The 12,194-nt window shown below is 37.7% G+C and overlaps 1 protein-coding gene across 29 annotated transcripts in view; it reads right to left on the minus strand.

Moving 5' to 3' along the window:
• The window catches only part of EMSY (EMSY transcriptional repressor, BRCA2 interacting), a 42,325-nt gene that overhangs the window by 28,487 nt on the left and 1,644 nt on the right, over positions 1 to 12,194 (minus strand). For 16 of the 29 annotated variants that reach the window (XM_075491275.1, XM_075491264.1, XM_075491274.1 and 13 more), the window contains exons 3-7: positions 9,010 to 9,145; positions 8,284 to 8,358; positions 5,887 to 6,062; positions 4,570 to 4,722; positions 870 to 1,129 (exon numbers count right to left, since the gene is read on the minus strand). In XM_075491275.1, the coding sequence (XP_075347390.1) occupies positions 870 to 1,129; positions 4,570 to 4,722; positions 5,887 to 6,062; positions 8,284 to 8,358; positions 9,010 to 9,145 (800 nt within the window). Of the gene's footprint in view, positions 1 to 869; positions 1,130 to 2,399; positions 2,418 to 4,569; positions 4,723 to 5,886; positions 6,063 to 8,283; positions 8,359 to 9,009; positions 9,146 to 12,194 lie in introns of those variants that run through there. The other 13 variants (XM_075491289.1, XM_075491288.1, XM_075491276.1 and 10 more) reach the window with 5 other exon arrangements.

Consider the following 12,194-nt stretch of genomic DNA (forward strand, 5'->3'; position numbering starts at 1 on the left):
TGCCACAGATTAGGCATGTAAAAATCTGAGTCCAATACAAAATTTCAACACAGAAAATCTTTTCCACACACTGCATTCTGGTGAAAGCTGGGCACACTCAGCTGAAATAATGCAACTGATTTCGATCACTATAACACTGTTAATGTAGAATGAGAAATGGCAGACTAGTACTGAAAGGAAAATAAAGCCCCCCAAGTCTTTGATCAGCTCCAAGAATAAGCTTTATAGACCCAAAAAAACTAGTCTCTAGACAAAAGGCTTGGCAAGGGAAAGCCCATGCCACCTCTCCTGGAATTCTACTACTGCAAAGAATAATTATAAATAAGGAAAATAGAAATAAGAAAGATTACCTTTGACCAATAGTTGTTACCATCTGAAGGCTGTTCAGTGGCCTATGTGATCCAGTTCTCAGTGGACTAGTGTCCATATCACAAAACCCAACACCACAAATGGTACTAACTGGCAACCTTGTTGGCAGTCTCACCAGAGAGGCCAAGAATTGAATGAGCATGGAGACTGAATCCCCTCTCATCCCTAGAAGTGGTCCCTTCAGGTCAGGGTTGAGGCACATTGGTGGGGCAGTCTGGGGGAAGCTTGCACTCCCGCTGCCTGTGCTGTACCTGTTCTGTGGATAAAAAGAGGGCTTCAGTCTCCACGGCTGTCAATCCAGGTCCTTTCACACACAGGTGAACTAAATTCATACAAGAGTTTGGTTTTTCTCTTTGTTCGTTTTAAAGAGGGATTACCTTATCCCAAGTGCAATCCTTAAAAAACAGCTAGACAGTTCACAGAAAGGAAGAGTCAAACATCACATCTTATTCATTGATAAAACCAGAATAAAGTAACATTTGGCAGCTTCCCCCACATACCTTCTGTGTTGTCGTGTTTGTTGTCTGTGTGGAGGGCTTAGTGAAGGTTATTTTCACAGGCGACATGTGTGGTGGTAAGGAGTTGGCAATGCTCTGCATTATATTACTCATCTTGGGGCTGCCACTTACAGGCACTGTGATAGTTTTAGTGACAGGAGTCACTGCCTTCGGGACTTCTTTCAGGAGAACAGGGGAAGAACTAGAAGAATTTGTTCGCCGTCTTTTGCGGGGCTTTTCATCATCATCTGAGCAGCTGACACCTGGAAAAGAAGTACTTTTTCTAAATTATACTTTCCCCATCTGCAGCTCTCAGTGCTTTCTAAAACATTACAACTTGCTGAGTCTTATACCCGCTTTCAAATAAGAGAAAAAGAAACAGAGGATAAACTATTTCTTATGGTCACAACTATGCTGTATCACACCACAGATGGTCTTAGTCCTTGATATAGACCACACTTAAAGTGCCATAAAGCAAAGAAACAAACCCTAAAAAACCCAAGCTACTCAGTTACTGGGTTACTTCATTCAATTTACGAGATTAAAAGAACATAAGAGCCAGTACAGGGATTTCATCCTGTCTCCAGAAGTTTGACTAATGAGACTACGCACACAAGAGGTTTGGGATAACGCCATGCACGTTTCAGTTTAAAACTCTACACTACTGTTGTTGTTGCTGGTTTTGTTTACAGCAACTGGACTACTGAAGTTTATCCTCCTGCAGTCTTCTTCGATTTCAACCCTTGTACCCACTTTCAAGGCCATCCTTATCATTACAGTCCCCTCCTCCCTTTCACCTCAACACAGCATCTTGAGATTTTTTTTTTTTTTTTTGACATACTTTAATTATGAAGGTCAAACCTCACTTTATCAGCTTCTGCCTTGTTTGGCGTGTTTTGTGCAACAATTATAAAACAGCGCCTAACACACAGTCTTGAAAAACAACGGAAATCCAGCCTCAGATGTGTTCATTCTTCCTCACAATCATCTACTGCACACGTAGAAAAAAAAGTATGCTGCAATATTCAGCTGAGCAATGGATAACCCATTTTGCAGCATGATCAACAGATCTTAAATCCATGTGAAACTCTCCTAAGTAGGCAAAAGGTTCATAAATTGGTATACATTACAGAAAGACATAGTTTAATTACCTTGAAAATCTCTTACAGCTATTGGGCAGCATTTATGTTTACCAAATTAGCCAGTGTTAAACAAGTCTAAAAAACAGAGATAAGCCAAAAAGACGCAATCCCCCCTACGCAGAACAAGACTGATGATCTTGTTCCGTATGCCTGGGGCTTAAAGACAAAAAATGCTGTCATGGCAAAAAGCAGTCTTGCTGGTAAGCCAAGCAAACTTGGTTGGCAATCAATCTCTAATTAGGGTCAAGATCTAATTACAGTCAATCTCTAATTAAAATAACTAAATATTCTGGCATTGAAAAGTGAAGACGCAGGAATTAACATGTACAAGAAAGTGCCCAGTAGCACAGCAAGTGACTTCTGAAAAATGAGATTCTTTTAGTATGAGTACCAGCTCATTTGCAGGTACACTTCAGAAGGCTGACAGTCGTATCCACACAAAGACAGGAAACTGACCTAGAGAAGAGAAGCAAAGGCTCTATTTTAAGTTTGCTTTGAACTCCAAAAAATAGTTTTAGCTGGCTGTATCAGTACAGATGAAGCGTGCATCTAGGAGTCCGGATTTCAAAGCTCTAATCAACAATTTACTTTATGGCCCTGAACAAGCCTAGCTGTGATCTCCATCTGTGAAGCAGAGACTTGGGTACATGACTTTAAAGTCTATTATGAACAGGCTTTTAAGTATGACTGTGAGTGCACTACGCAGACATTAACTGTGAGGTCACTAATCACACTGAAAATATGCAGGAATTTAAGAATCTCAGAATCCATTCGAATCAAAAATCCACATGCAGCTAGGATGTTAGGACACAGCTGTTATTTTGGTGGGTCACCAAGAAATACTGAAGACAAAGCTATTTGTTTGTGGTCCTCATCCACACAAAAACCCAACCCAGCACAGAAGTAAGAAAGTAAGATTAAACTAGCAGAACATTATTTTACGTTAAGTACAGCTCATTTCATCTCCTGTTTTTATTGCCGGGGTTCTGCAAGAACGTTATTCCTCTAATTTCATGTTAGAAACTGCATTTGCACAAAGTTTTCCACAAGCATTTAGCTAAAAGGTAATACAGCTGCACTATAACTCACACTTGCCAAGCAAGGAAGCAGAGGCACGGAGAGGTTAATGGCTCAATCAGACTGTGACTTGGATGAGGTCACACAACAGATCAGTGGCGAAGTCACGACTATAACTCAGGTCTCCCGAGTTTGCTCTTAAGCAGGTTTGTTAAAACTAACGTGACTGATATAACACATTCTGAAAGACATGCAATTCCTTACTAAAAAAAAAAAAAAAAAAAAAACCAAAACAAAACAGCCACCTAAATGAAGCACACAAAGTAGGGAAAAAATGAAATCTAGGGATGGACAGGATAAAAATGAGAACCTTTCATCCCTCTATCATGTGTCTAGACTGGTTTTATACTCATTACCATGTAATAATTCAACAGAGGTCTAAATTAAATTTTTAAGAGGTTAAGAACATTTTCCCCTGAATCTTTAAACTAAAGCCGAGTGATTAGTGCATTAAATCAGAAAAATGAAAAATCTTCATGTAATGGGTTCCATGGGTTGATAAAGCCATTAAAGATGGTGGTTTGCAGGTAACATTATATTTATGTACAATGTGACATTTCTGACTAGCTAAAAGTTTATACAAATATGCACGTATAGCATAAAGATTAAAATAATTTTTTAAATATTAAAGGTATCCACAGCAAGCATAAAAATAGCACTTATCAACTTCACTATTTGTCACCTGCATTTTGATAGACACCAAATAAGGACAGAAGGAAACATTTTTAATTATTAGTTAAATAAAACTACCTTTGATGAGCTGGGCATACGTATGAGGACATATTCTGCTTTTAGAACTAGCTGATTTATTAGCCAAAGAAAGAAGGTAAGGGGGACAAGAAAAAAGACTATTTCTAGACGTTATGCCTTGGATTTCCAAATTTAAATACATGAAGATGGGTGTCTGGTGGGATTTCATATGGAGTTTTCACAGTTGCCCAAGAATGCAAGCCTCACTAAGATTTGCTTCCAAATAAATCACAAAATGGCCAGACATAGTTAATGTAAGCATATAAATGCTTGCCAAACTACTGTATTCTAAAAAAGTCTAGGTCAACTCTGAAAGTGGAAAGGAGGGACCTTCTCTAACTGAAATAAGTGACTACTGTGCATTATTTAAGCAGAAGGAAGAGGGAAGTCCTCTGCAGAAACAACCAGCAGAGCCACCTTAAAGACAAGTTCTGAACAAGCTGGATTAGAAATCCACTGATATACAGCAATTCCTATATTTTATTTTCAAAATACTTTTCACTCTTCTTGTCCTTGCCACTACTGCTCCCTGCAGCATTTTACAAGTGAGTGGATTTATCCTGAACACAATTTCTCTGAAAAAGGGAAGCAATAAATTCGTTCTTTAGACTAAACGAAGGCATAAAGGCATTAAATGACTTGCCCAAGGTCAGAGCGTTTAACTCAGTCCATGCTTCAGCCACAAGACTGTCCCTTTCTTTCCCTTTTGTTAATCAGTTGCTAGGATCACTTACTTTTGACGTAAACAGTACTTCCACTTGGCAAGACGACTACATTGGAGGCTGGACTGGCGGGTCTGGGGGACTTCACTGTTGCTACACTGCCACTTGGAACAGGGGTAGATGTTGGGGTTGAAGTGGTACTTGTGTAGGAATAGCAAACCACCACTGAAGAGGAGAAAAGACACCTTCCATATAACTGAAGTGCAGAATCCCATTATTCTATCACTATTTTAACAATTTAAATGGAAGCCAAAGACTTATTGGGTCATTATCCACATCTTTGCCTCTGCAATCCTGTTACTGTTGAATATTCCCCACTTTGACCTAAGCCTGGCCATGGAATTAACGGCCTTCAAAGACAAACACAGAAATCTAACCTCCCCTCCTCCCGTCCCCAGAAACCTGTGCTGCCGATTCTAGATTTTTTTATTTCTATTAATCTGATGTTTTACTTTACAATTTGTTATTATTCATTTTAGCATTAATTCAATATTTTGATCTTTTTGCTTTTCTATAAATGACCATATCTAGACTGGTAATTGATAGAAAACAGCTAGTGCCTCTCCTCAACAGTACATCAGTTGAAGAAACCAAAATACTCCTTCAGTAATGAACAACTGATTTTGCTAATCAGCTTTTTTAAACTGTTGCTTATAAGTAATAGTACAATGAGCCCGTATTTCTCACAAAATCAGATTAAAACAGCCTATTTCAAGAAGTGTTACCCATTCTCTAGTTGCATGGAGCATAATTCGAGCCTATTCAGCCAAGTTAAATGGAATGTATACTAGCATTACTTAAAAGGCATAGGGAAAGTAGAAAGCAATCTTTTAACTTGTTAACTTGGTACATTTAATCTGAAGTAAAAAAAAAAAAAAAAAAAGGAAAACCAACAAAATTTTCTTGACTTTCACCAAAACCTACTTACTTGCATTCTTAAAATAAAGTGTTCTGAAATATCCTTCACGACTTACAGAACTTTACAAAATCTTAAGCCATCGGTACACATTTTTATAGTTTACAGAGCTTAACAAGTTAACCAGTGAATCTCCCCCTCGTTTCCTGGCAATTTTGGTTTTTTTTTTTTTTTTATTTCAGTTGCTAGTGTGCTCACTAACACAAAGCTGTCAGATTTATGCTGCAGATGCTGCAAAGGCATCTTTAAAAAAAAAAAAAAGTTTTTTTTTCATATTTCTATGAATACTGTGCAATAGGAATGATTCAGATTTAAAAAAAAAATCTAACACTTAAAATCTAAGATAACAATTTATACTGTGACATTATTTTTATATTCCCACAGATTGCAGTAGAATCCCAGCTTTCTCTCACCTTCTTTGTTTCCAGTTTCTGCAGGAACTGGAAGAGATGCGTTGTGCTGAACAGCTGCATTGGCAACAGCATTAGCAGTAACAGTAAAAGCTGTTTGTGGAACAAGCCGTGGCATCAGCGGCACCAGTCGACGACCTTCTATAGACCATTCGGAAGAGCTATTTGGTCCAGACATACTAAACAGAAATGCACATTCTGTAAGTATTCTGCCGAGTTTCCAAAATACTCACTACTCTTATTTAAGTGCCTTTTTGCAACAGCAAAAGTCTAAAAGGCAGTTTCTAAAGACATACTAGAGCAATAATGTTTAACTTTCTTCATTTCATGAAAGTCCTTACATTTTTCCCACCTGATGTAGAAATCCTCCCACAGAAAATTTAAGAGTTGCTGCTTCTTTTATTGTTTTGTTTTACAGAGCCCTTAAAGGGCCAGAGGTCTGTGGACATCATGTTGAAAGCCTCCATATTTGATTAGCTACTATTCAGGTAGAGTTGGTATACTCTCTACTTCCGGATGACAAAAATGCCTAGACATCCAATAGATTTCATAAGATTACTGAAATTGATTATGTTACCGGGAAAAACCCAATGCAAATCTTGTTTTACCTAAACAGAAAAGTTTCTCAGACTTATTAAAGTAGTCTCAAACAAGGTAACAGAACATTAAATTATTTAAATACACCCTGTGCATCTTCTTCAACAGAAACCAGTCTGCTGCTCTCATTTTCTCTTAACCTTAATACTTACAAACTAGAATGTTTCCCAAAAATGCTGTTCTTATATAGATGGAGAAGTGTTTCTGCCTGTTTTACACGAGTCATTTGTCAAATCAGCAGAGCCGAAATGGCAAATTATTTTTCAATGCTGTTATGTTCTTAAGCAAATCAACCCACTTAATGTATTAATATATGCTGAAAAACAACTTCTCACGTGAACTATTGCAAGTTGCAGCAAAAGCTACCACAAATTAGTTCATAAAATGCAGAGGATCTGCTCTGTTGTTAAATCCCGATACGCTTCAGCGTGCTTCATACATATTCATATAGTATAAGCAGAGCTACATCAGCTGAGGTAAAAATATATTTTTAAAATCAAAAATAATACTACAAATGTTGCATATAGCAAAGTTAGCAAAGTCGGCTTTCCTAATGACTTAAAGAATTATTTAAGTCAATACTGTGTTACCAACCATCACTTACAAAGAATTACCACAGTAAAAATAAAGAGATGCAGCACTTCACAATTGCACTTTCTCTGGATTATAATATCTCATTCGTTTGAAGTTCAACACCTCAGGACAAACTTTATGTTTGTTCTGTAAAATGCTAAAAACAGAACTACTACTTGAAAAGGAAACCTGATTCAAGAAAAGAATCCCGATTTGACAATTAAATGCTTACTTTTCTTTTTTTTTTTTTCCCCTTTCTTTAAAGAAGCGTAAGGAACTTGATGGCTTTTGTTTGGTAAACAGCCTATTTCTAACTCTTTAAACTTGAATATTAAAACACTAAAATGTTAAATGTCCTTCTGCAGCACTAAAACAGTATGCTGATTTTGGCGAGTCTCAGATCAGACAATTGCTAACTCCAAGCGGCCTGCTATTTGTATGATTTCCTTTTTTTCTCCCCATAACACCTAAGCTACAGGAGTCAAACTTAAAAAATCAATGGTTATAACACAGAAAAAGGAAGAAAAATACCCTTACAATTCAGCTCTTAATAGTAAGACTGTTAAGTAACTATCAAAGATATATAAGCACTTGCCCTCTTGCTCCTCTCCACCCCTCAAGATCAAGTGGAGCTTGCAAAAGCAAACGCAAGGAGGAACCAGCCCAGTTGATGCCAGCACAGCGGCTGCATCAAGCAGAGAACAGTGGACACTGATGTCATCAGTTCGCTTGCTGCAGTTCTTTTACTCCGACCATTTTTTTCCCCCCTCTGCGTTGACTGTTTTCCACTAATCTCTGCCAGTCTTTGTCTTTCTATGTAGTTAAGTCCCTCTTAATACAACCTTTCCAAAGGGATTTAAATAAAATTAAAGGTGAAACAAAAAATAACAAAGCAAACATGTTCATCCTGCTTATGGATTTCTCTATTTTCTCTACTCTCTGTTTCTTCTGGTCTATCTTACAGAAAGCTCTTGATGACAAAAGACTGTTTCTTATATTGTACTTGTACAGCGAGTGGGATGCCTTCAGATCCAAGATGCAATGGTACTAAATAACGGTTTCTAGTTCTCTGATGTAAATCTGATACAGTAATTCCTTCATCCATACACTGTTTGAACTACTGTTCTTTAAAACACCATCAATCTTCAAAGTTCTATCATTCAGTTAAGGCATAATGGATTTTCCAAAGGGTACCTTTGGAAATCACGTAGAAAATGACCTATAACTTACTTGTGTGCGATAGTCGTTAGTCGTTCATCATTTACTGCTCTCCGAACTTCAGCACGATGTCGCTCTGTTGAAATACTATTTAAAAAAATAGCAATATATTTTAGTCAGATGGAGACATGAACATTTATCTAAAACTTCTAGCTAAAACGAAACATGAATAATCTACTCAAGAGACAAAAGGGAACAGGCATTTACATTTAAGAGATTGTCACTTAACTTTTTCTGTCACAGTGAGAAAGAATGAATGTATTATTGTTCAAAAATACTACTGAAGAATAAAAAGAACATTACTGTTCACAGGGTACCCCTGCAAAACAGCTAGAATCCAACCTCCTAATGAGCGCAATAAATTTAAATAAATCAAAGCACACAGCAGAAAAATGTACACAGAACATGCAGCATTCTTTCTTGATATAACTTGGGCCTAAAGACCTTGAAGTCCTACCTTGACAAAACTCCAAGCTAGCATACACTCATGAGCTAGCTGTAATGATTCTAACACTCGGTATCTCCCAAAACACCAACAAAACAGTAAAGTTCCAACCACAGAAGCACAGTTGTTTTCCTTACTAAAAACTCAAAGCAGAATAGGAATCAAACCTCCACAAGATGGAGAATTACTTCTCTAAATTAAGATCTGCTGTGTGATACTAGTGATAGAAAAAGCACGCGATACCTTAAAAGAAAACAGGTCATTGGTTCTTATTTTAAAAAGGTCAAGGTTACCTAAGCACTTTAGAGAGTTCTCCAAGAAGATCCTTCTTCTCTTTCGTAAGGTCTCCCTGTGCACGTAAGGCACTGATGACACCTGCATATGCCTCCAGTTCTGAAGAATTAGAGCAAATAGTATTTCTATTTAATGCTCACAGCAAAGGAAAAAAAAATATGTTATTTTCAGTATTACTGACAGTATTCTATTAATTTTCAAAATCATTAAAAGGAACATGCCTTTCAATTATTTAGTGCTTTTCAAAAGAGATTGATCATTTAGAACGCTCTCACTCAATTACTCTGCAGCATACAGCTTTTCTATGAAATAATTGTATCATCATAGAGGATTATCTAGTTTATAAACCCAACCAAATATTTCAAGCTCTCTCTGAACTGACAGTTCAGCCAGAAAGCTTGAAGAAACAGTCCCCAAATTTGGAGAGTAGCTCAGAATTGTCTAGAAACAGGAGAAGAAAATCTTTAAAACATATCATTATTAAAAGTTCCATGGAAAAGCTTGGCTTGACAAAGAAATACACTACCAAAAGAGCAACTTATTTTTTCCTAATCCTCTTCTTAATTAGCACAGAGAACATCAGCTCTAGTTTGTTAAATACGATCATCATTATCTTTTATGCCCATTTACTAGATATGTACAACTGCTTGAATCTGAAAAGAATGCGACACACTGAATTAAACCTGCTCAACACAAAAGAAACAATCCAGCTATTCTTAAATGCAGAGCCATCACGAAGATTAACTCACAAAAATACAACTCTGATTTAACGTAAATTTATAATTCCAGGTGACCTATGTAAATGTCATGCCATCGGCGTTTTAAAAAATAGAATAGTTAAAGGCTACTGAAACTTCTGAATTTTGTCCTACTAAGCAGGGTGAAAATACACCTAATGCAAATAATGGAGTCTACTATTTGCCGAAGAATGACTTGCTATTCTAAGCTCAGGCAGTTTAAGGAAACGTTACTGAAACTCCTGCTTTAAACCAGAAAAACAAATTCTTTCGATATTTACATAGGTGCCTTTCAGCAGCCAACCAAACCAACCCCACAACAGATCCCAGTTAACCAAAAGCAAGAATAAAAGAGGCAGGCCAAAACCTAACACCTCTGAAGTTTGCTGCAAAAGAAAGACTGATGCTATTCTGAAAAGCTTTCAGATTAGGATTCCAAAGAGCTAATTTACAAATCAAATCAAGGAATTGTGCTGAAAAGAAGTCTTGCTCTCCTGTCCTGATTAAGAAGACAAAACACAAAGCAGAGTCGCTTTGTTTAACTACGTGGCCTGCACAGGGATGCTGAGTGACCTACAGAAGCATTTACAGCTTCAGTTATAAAACATTTGCTAATTAATGCAATGGTTATTACTAATATCAACATTTATTTAGACAACCATGTTACAATATTTAAGATACTAATTTTCTTCCTCTGTTAACAACATAAAGTAATTCTCAGACACAACCGTATAATTATTTAGCAAGGACAGATTTTTTTTTTTTTCTTTCTGCATTTTTAATAGAGATCCTCTACACTAGAGCTTTAAAAATGCACATTCTGGCTTTTTAGAAGCTAGTAAAGATTACAGAGCAGCTATAACTAGCTTCCTCACCCTTATGCCTATGTAGCAATCACCAAGTGGTGTGCTCTCTTTCCAACACGAAACACATCAAACGGCCAAAATAGGTTTCACAAATAAATATCATCATTTCAAGTGTAAGGTGCTACCATCATCCTCTTACTCAGTTATACACCATGAACGCCGCAGAACAACGCTAGGCATTGCACACTCAGGATGCATTTCAGCCTCACCTACACCACTGCATTTCACTCGTTATGGATTACCCCGCTACTGGCTGAAGGGTCAACCAAGCAAGGTGTTGGGCTGAGAGCTGGAAAAGCGGGACTCTGTAAGGAGATGAATATTGCCAGATATGACTGTTAGACAGCCATTCGCTCCCACTGCCCGTGCTCTTTCCCTCTCCAGTCTCATGGTGCGTCTGTTTGAACTGAGAGCTTCTCTTCTCTACCCTAGAAGAGACACGGCTGCTACAGGCTCTGATCCCGTTACATTGGCAGGGCCCCCTTGTGGGGACACAGCTCATGCCAGCAAAAAAAAAAAAAAAAAAATTTATTTTTTTATTTTTTTTCCTGTCAGCCTAGGTTATGTCATTGAAGGAGGTGTAGCTGCAGTTCTGTTTGGCTCAGCTGCACCAGCAGGGTTCTGCCAGCACACCGCCGTCAGCTGGGCTGGGAAGTTTTTTTTTCCATGCTCCTAGCCAGCAGAGCTACGTTAACAAAATTTAGTAGCACAGATCCGGTCCAAATCTTTCGGCATCCTGCACTTTCTCCTAGTTTTCGTACTTCTTGAGCCTTGCTTGAGACCTAGGGCTGTCACCTTAATGCACGTACAGCTTAGTTGCAATGTCGTGTGCAACATCTGCGTCAATGTCTGTTTCAACGGAATGCAAATCCCAGATTCCCCAGAAATGAAATAAAAAGGGCAAAGCGAGGGAAAATTAATTCTCAACTCTCAGAAAATAAAGTGGATGGCTTCATAACGTACAAGAACCTTGGCAGGGTGAAGAAGTACAGCACATCGTCTTTTAACGTTCACGTAAAACAAGAACAAGAAAAGCTGTGACTTGACTGTCACAGGAAGTTAGAGGCAGCCTCAACTTTCTTCCTGACATCATCTCTTAGATGACTCTACTCAGAAGAAAGTCTGAAAAGGAATCTAAGGGTTTTTTTCCCCTTTTTATGTTACATATCATTTAACTGGCAAAAATTCCTTAACTAAATAAAAATACATTCATCTCTAAGAACTCAAAAACGACTGCACAAGTCCAGCTCAACGGGCTAACAAAGGATTCTCCTGTGGTAGCCAAAAGTAGATGCAAGGAAAGAGCAAGTATTTTTATTACCTTCCAAAATACAAAAGCATGTCTCCTTGTACACATGTATTTACAAGGACAGAGTGCAAAAAAATCTCCCAATATGTATCTACTGGGCAGGGGTCTCAGATATTGAAATACATTTGAAACAATGCAAAAAATTACTCAGTCCAACTGTGTCAATTAAACCAGGTTCCATTATTTTTTTGGTACAGAAAAGTGTCTTAATACAGAACTGAAAGACAAACGAAGACCCCTCCTCTCACAGAGTATCCCGTTGCATGTTAATA

This window comes from Mycteria americana, chromosome 1 (genome assembly GCF_035582795.1).
Source record: "Mycteria americana isolate JAX WOST 10 ecotype Jacksonville Zoo and Gardens chromosome 1, USCA_MyAme_1.0, whole genome shotgun sequence".
Taxonomy (NCBI): domain Eukaryota; kingdom Metazoa; phylum Chordata; class Aves; order Ciconiiformes; family Ciconiidae; genus Mycteria; species Mycteria americana.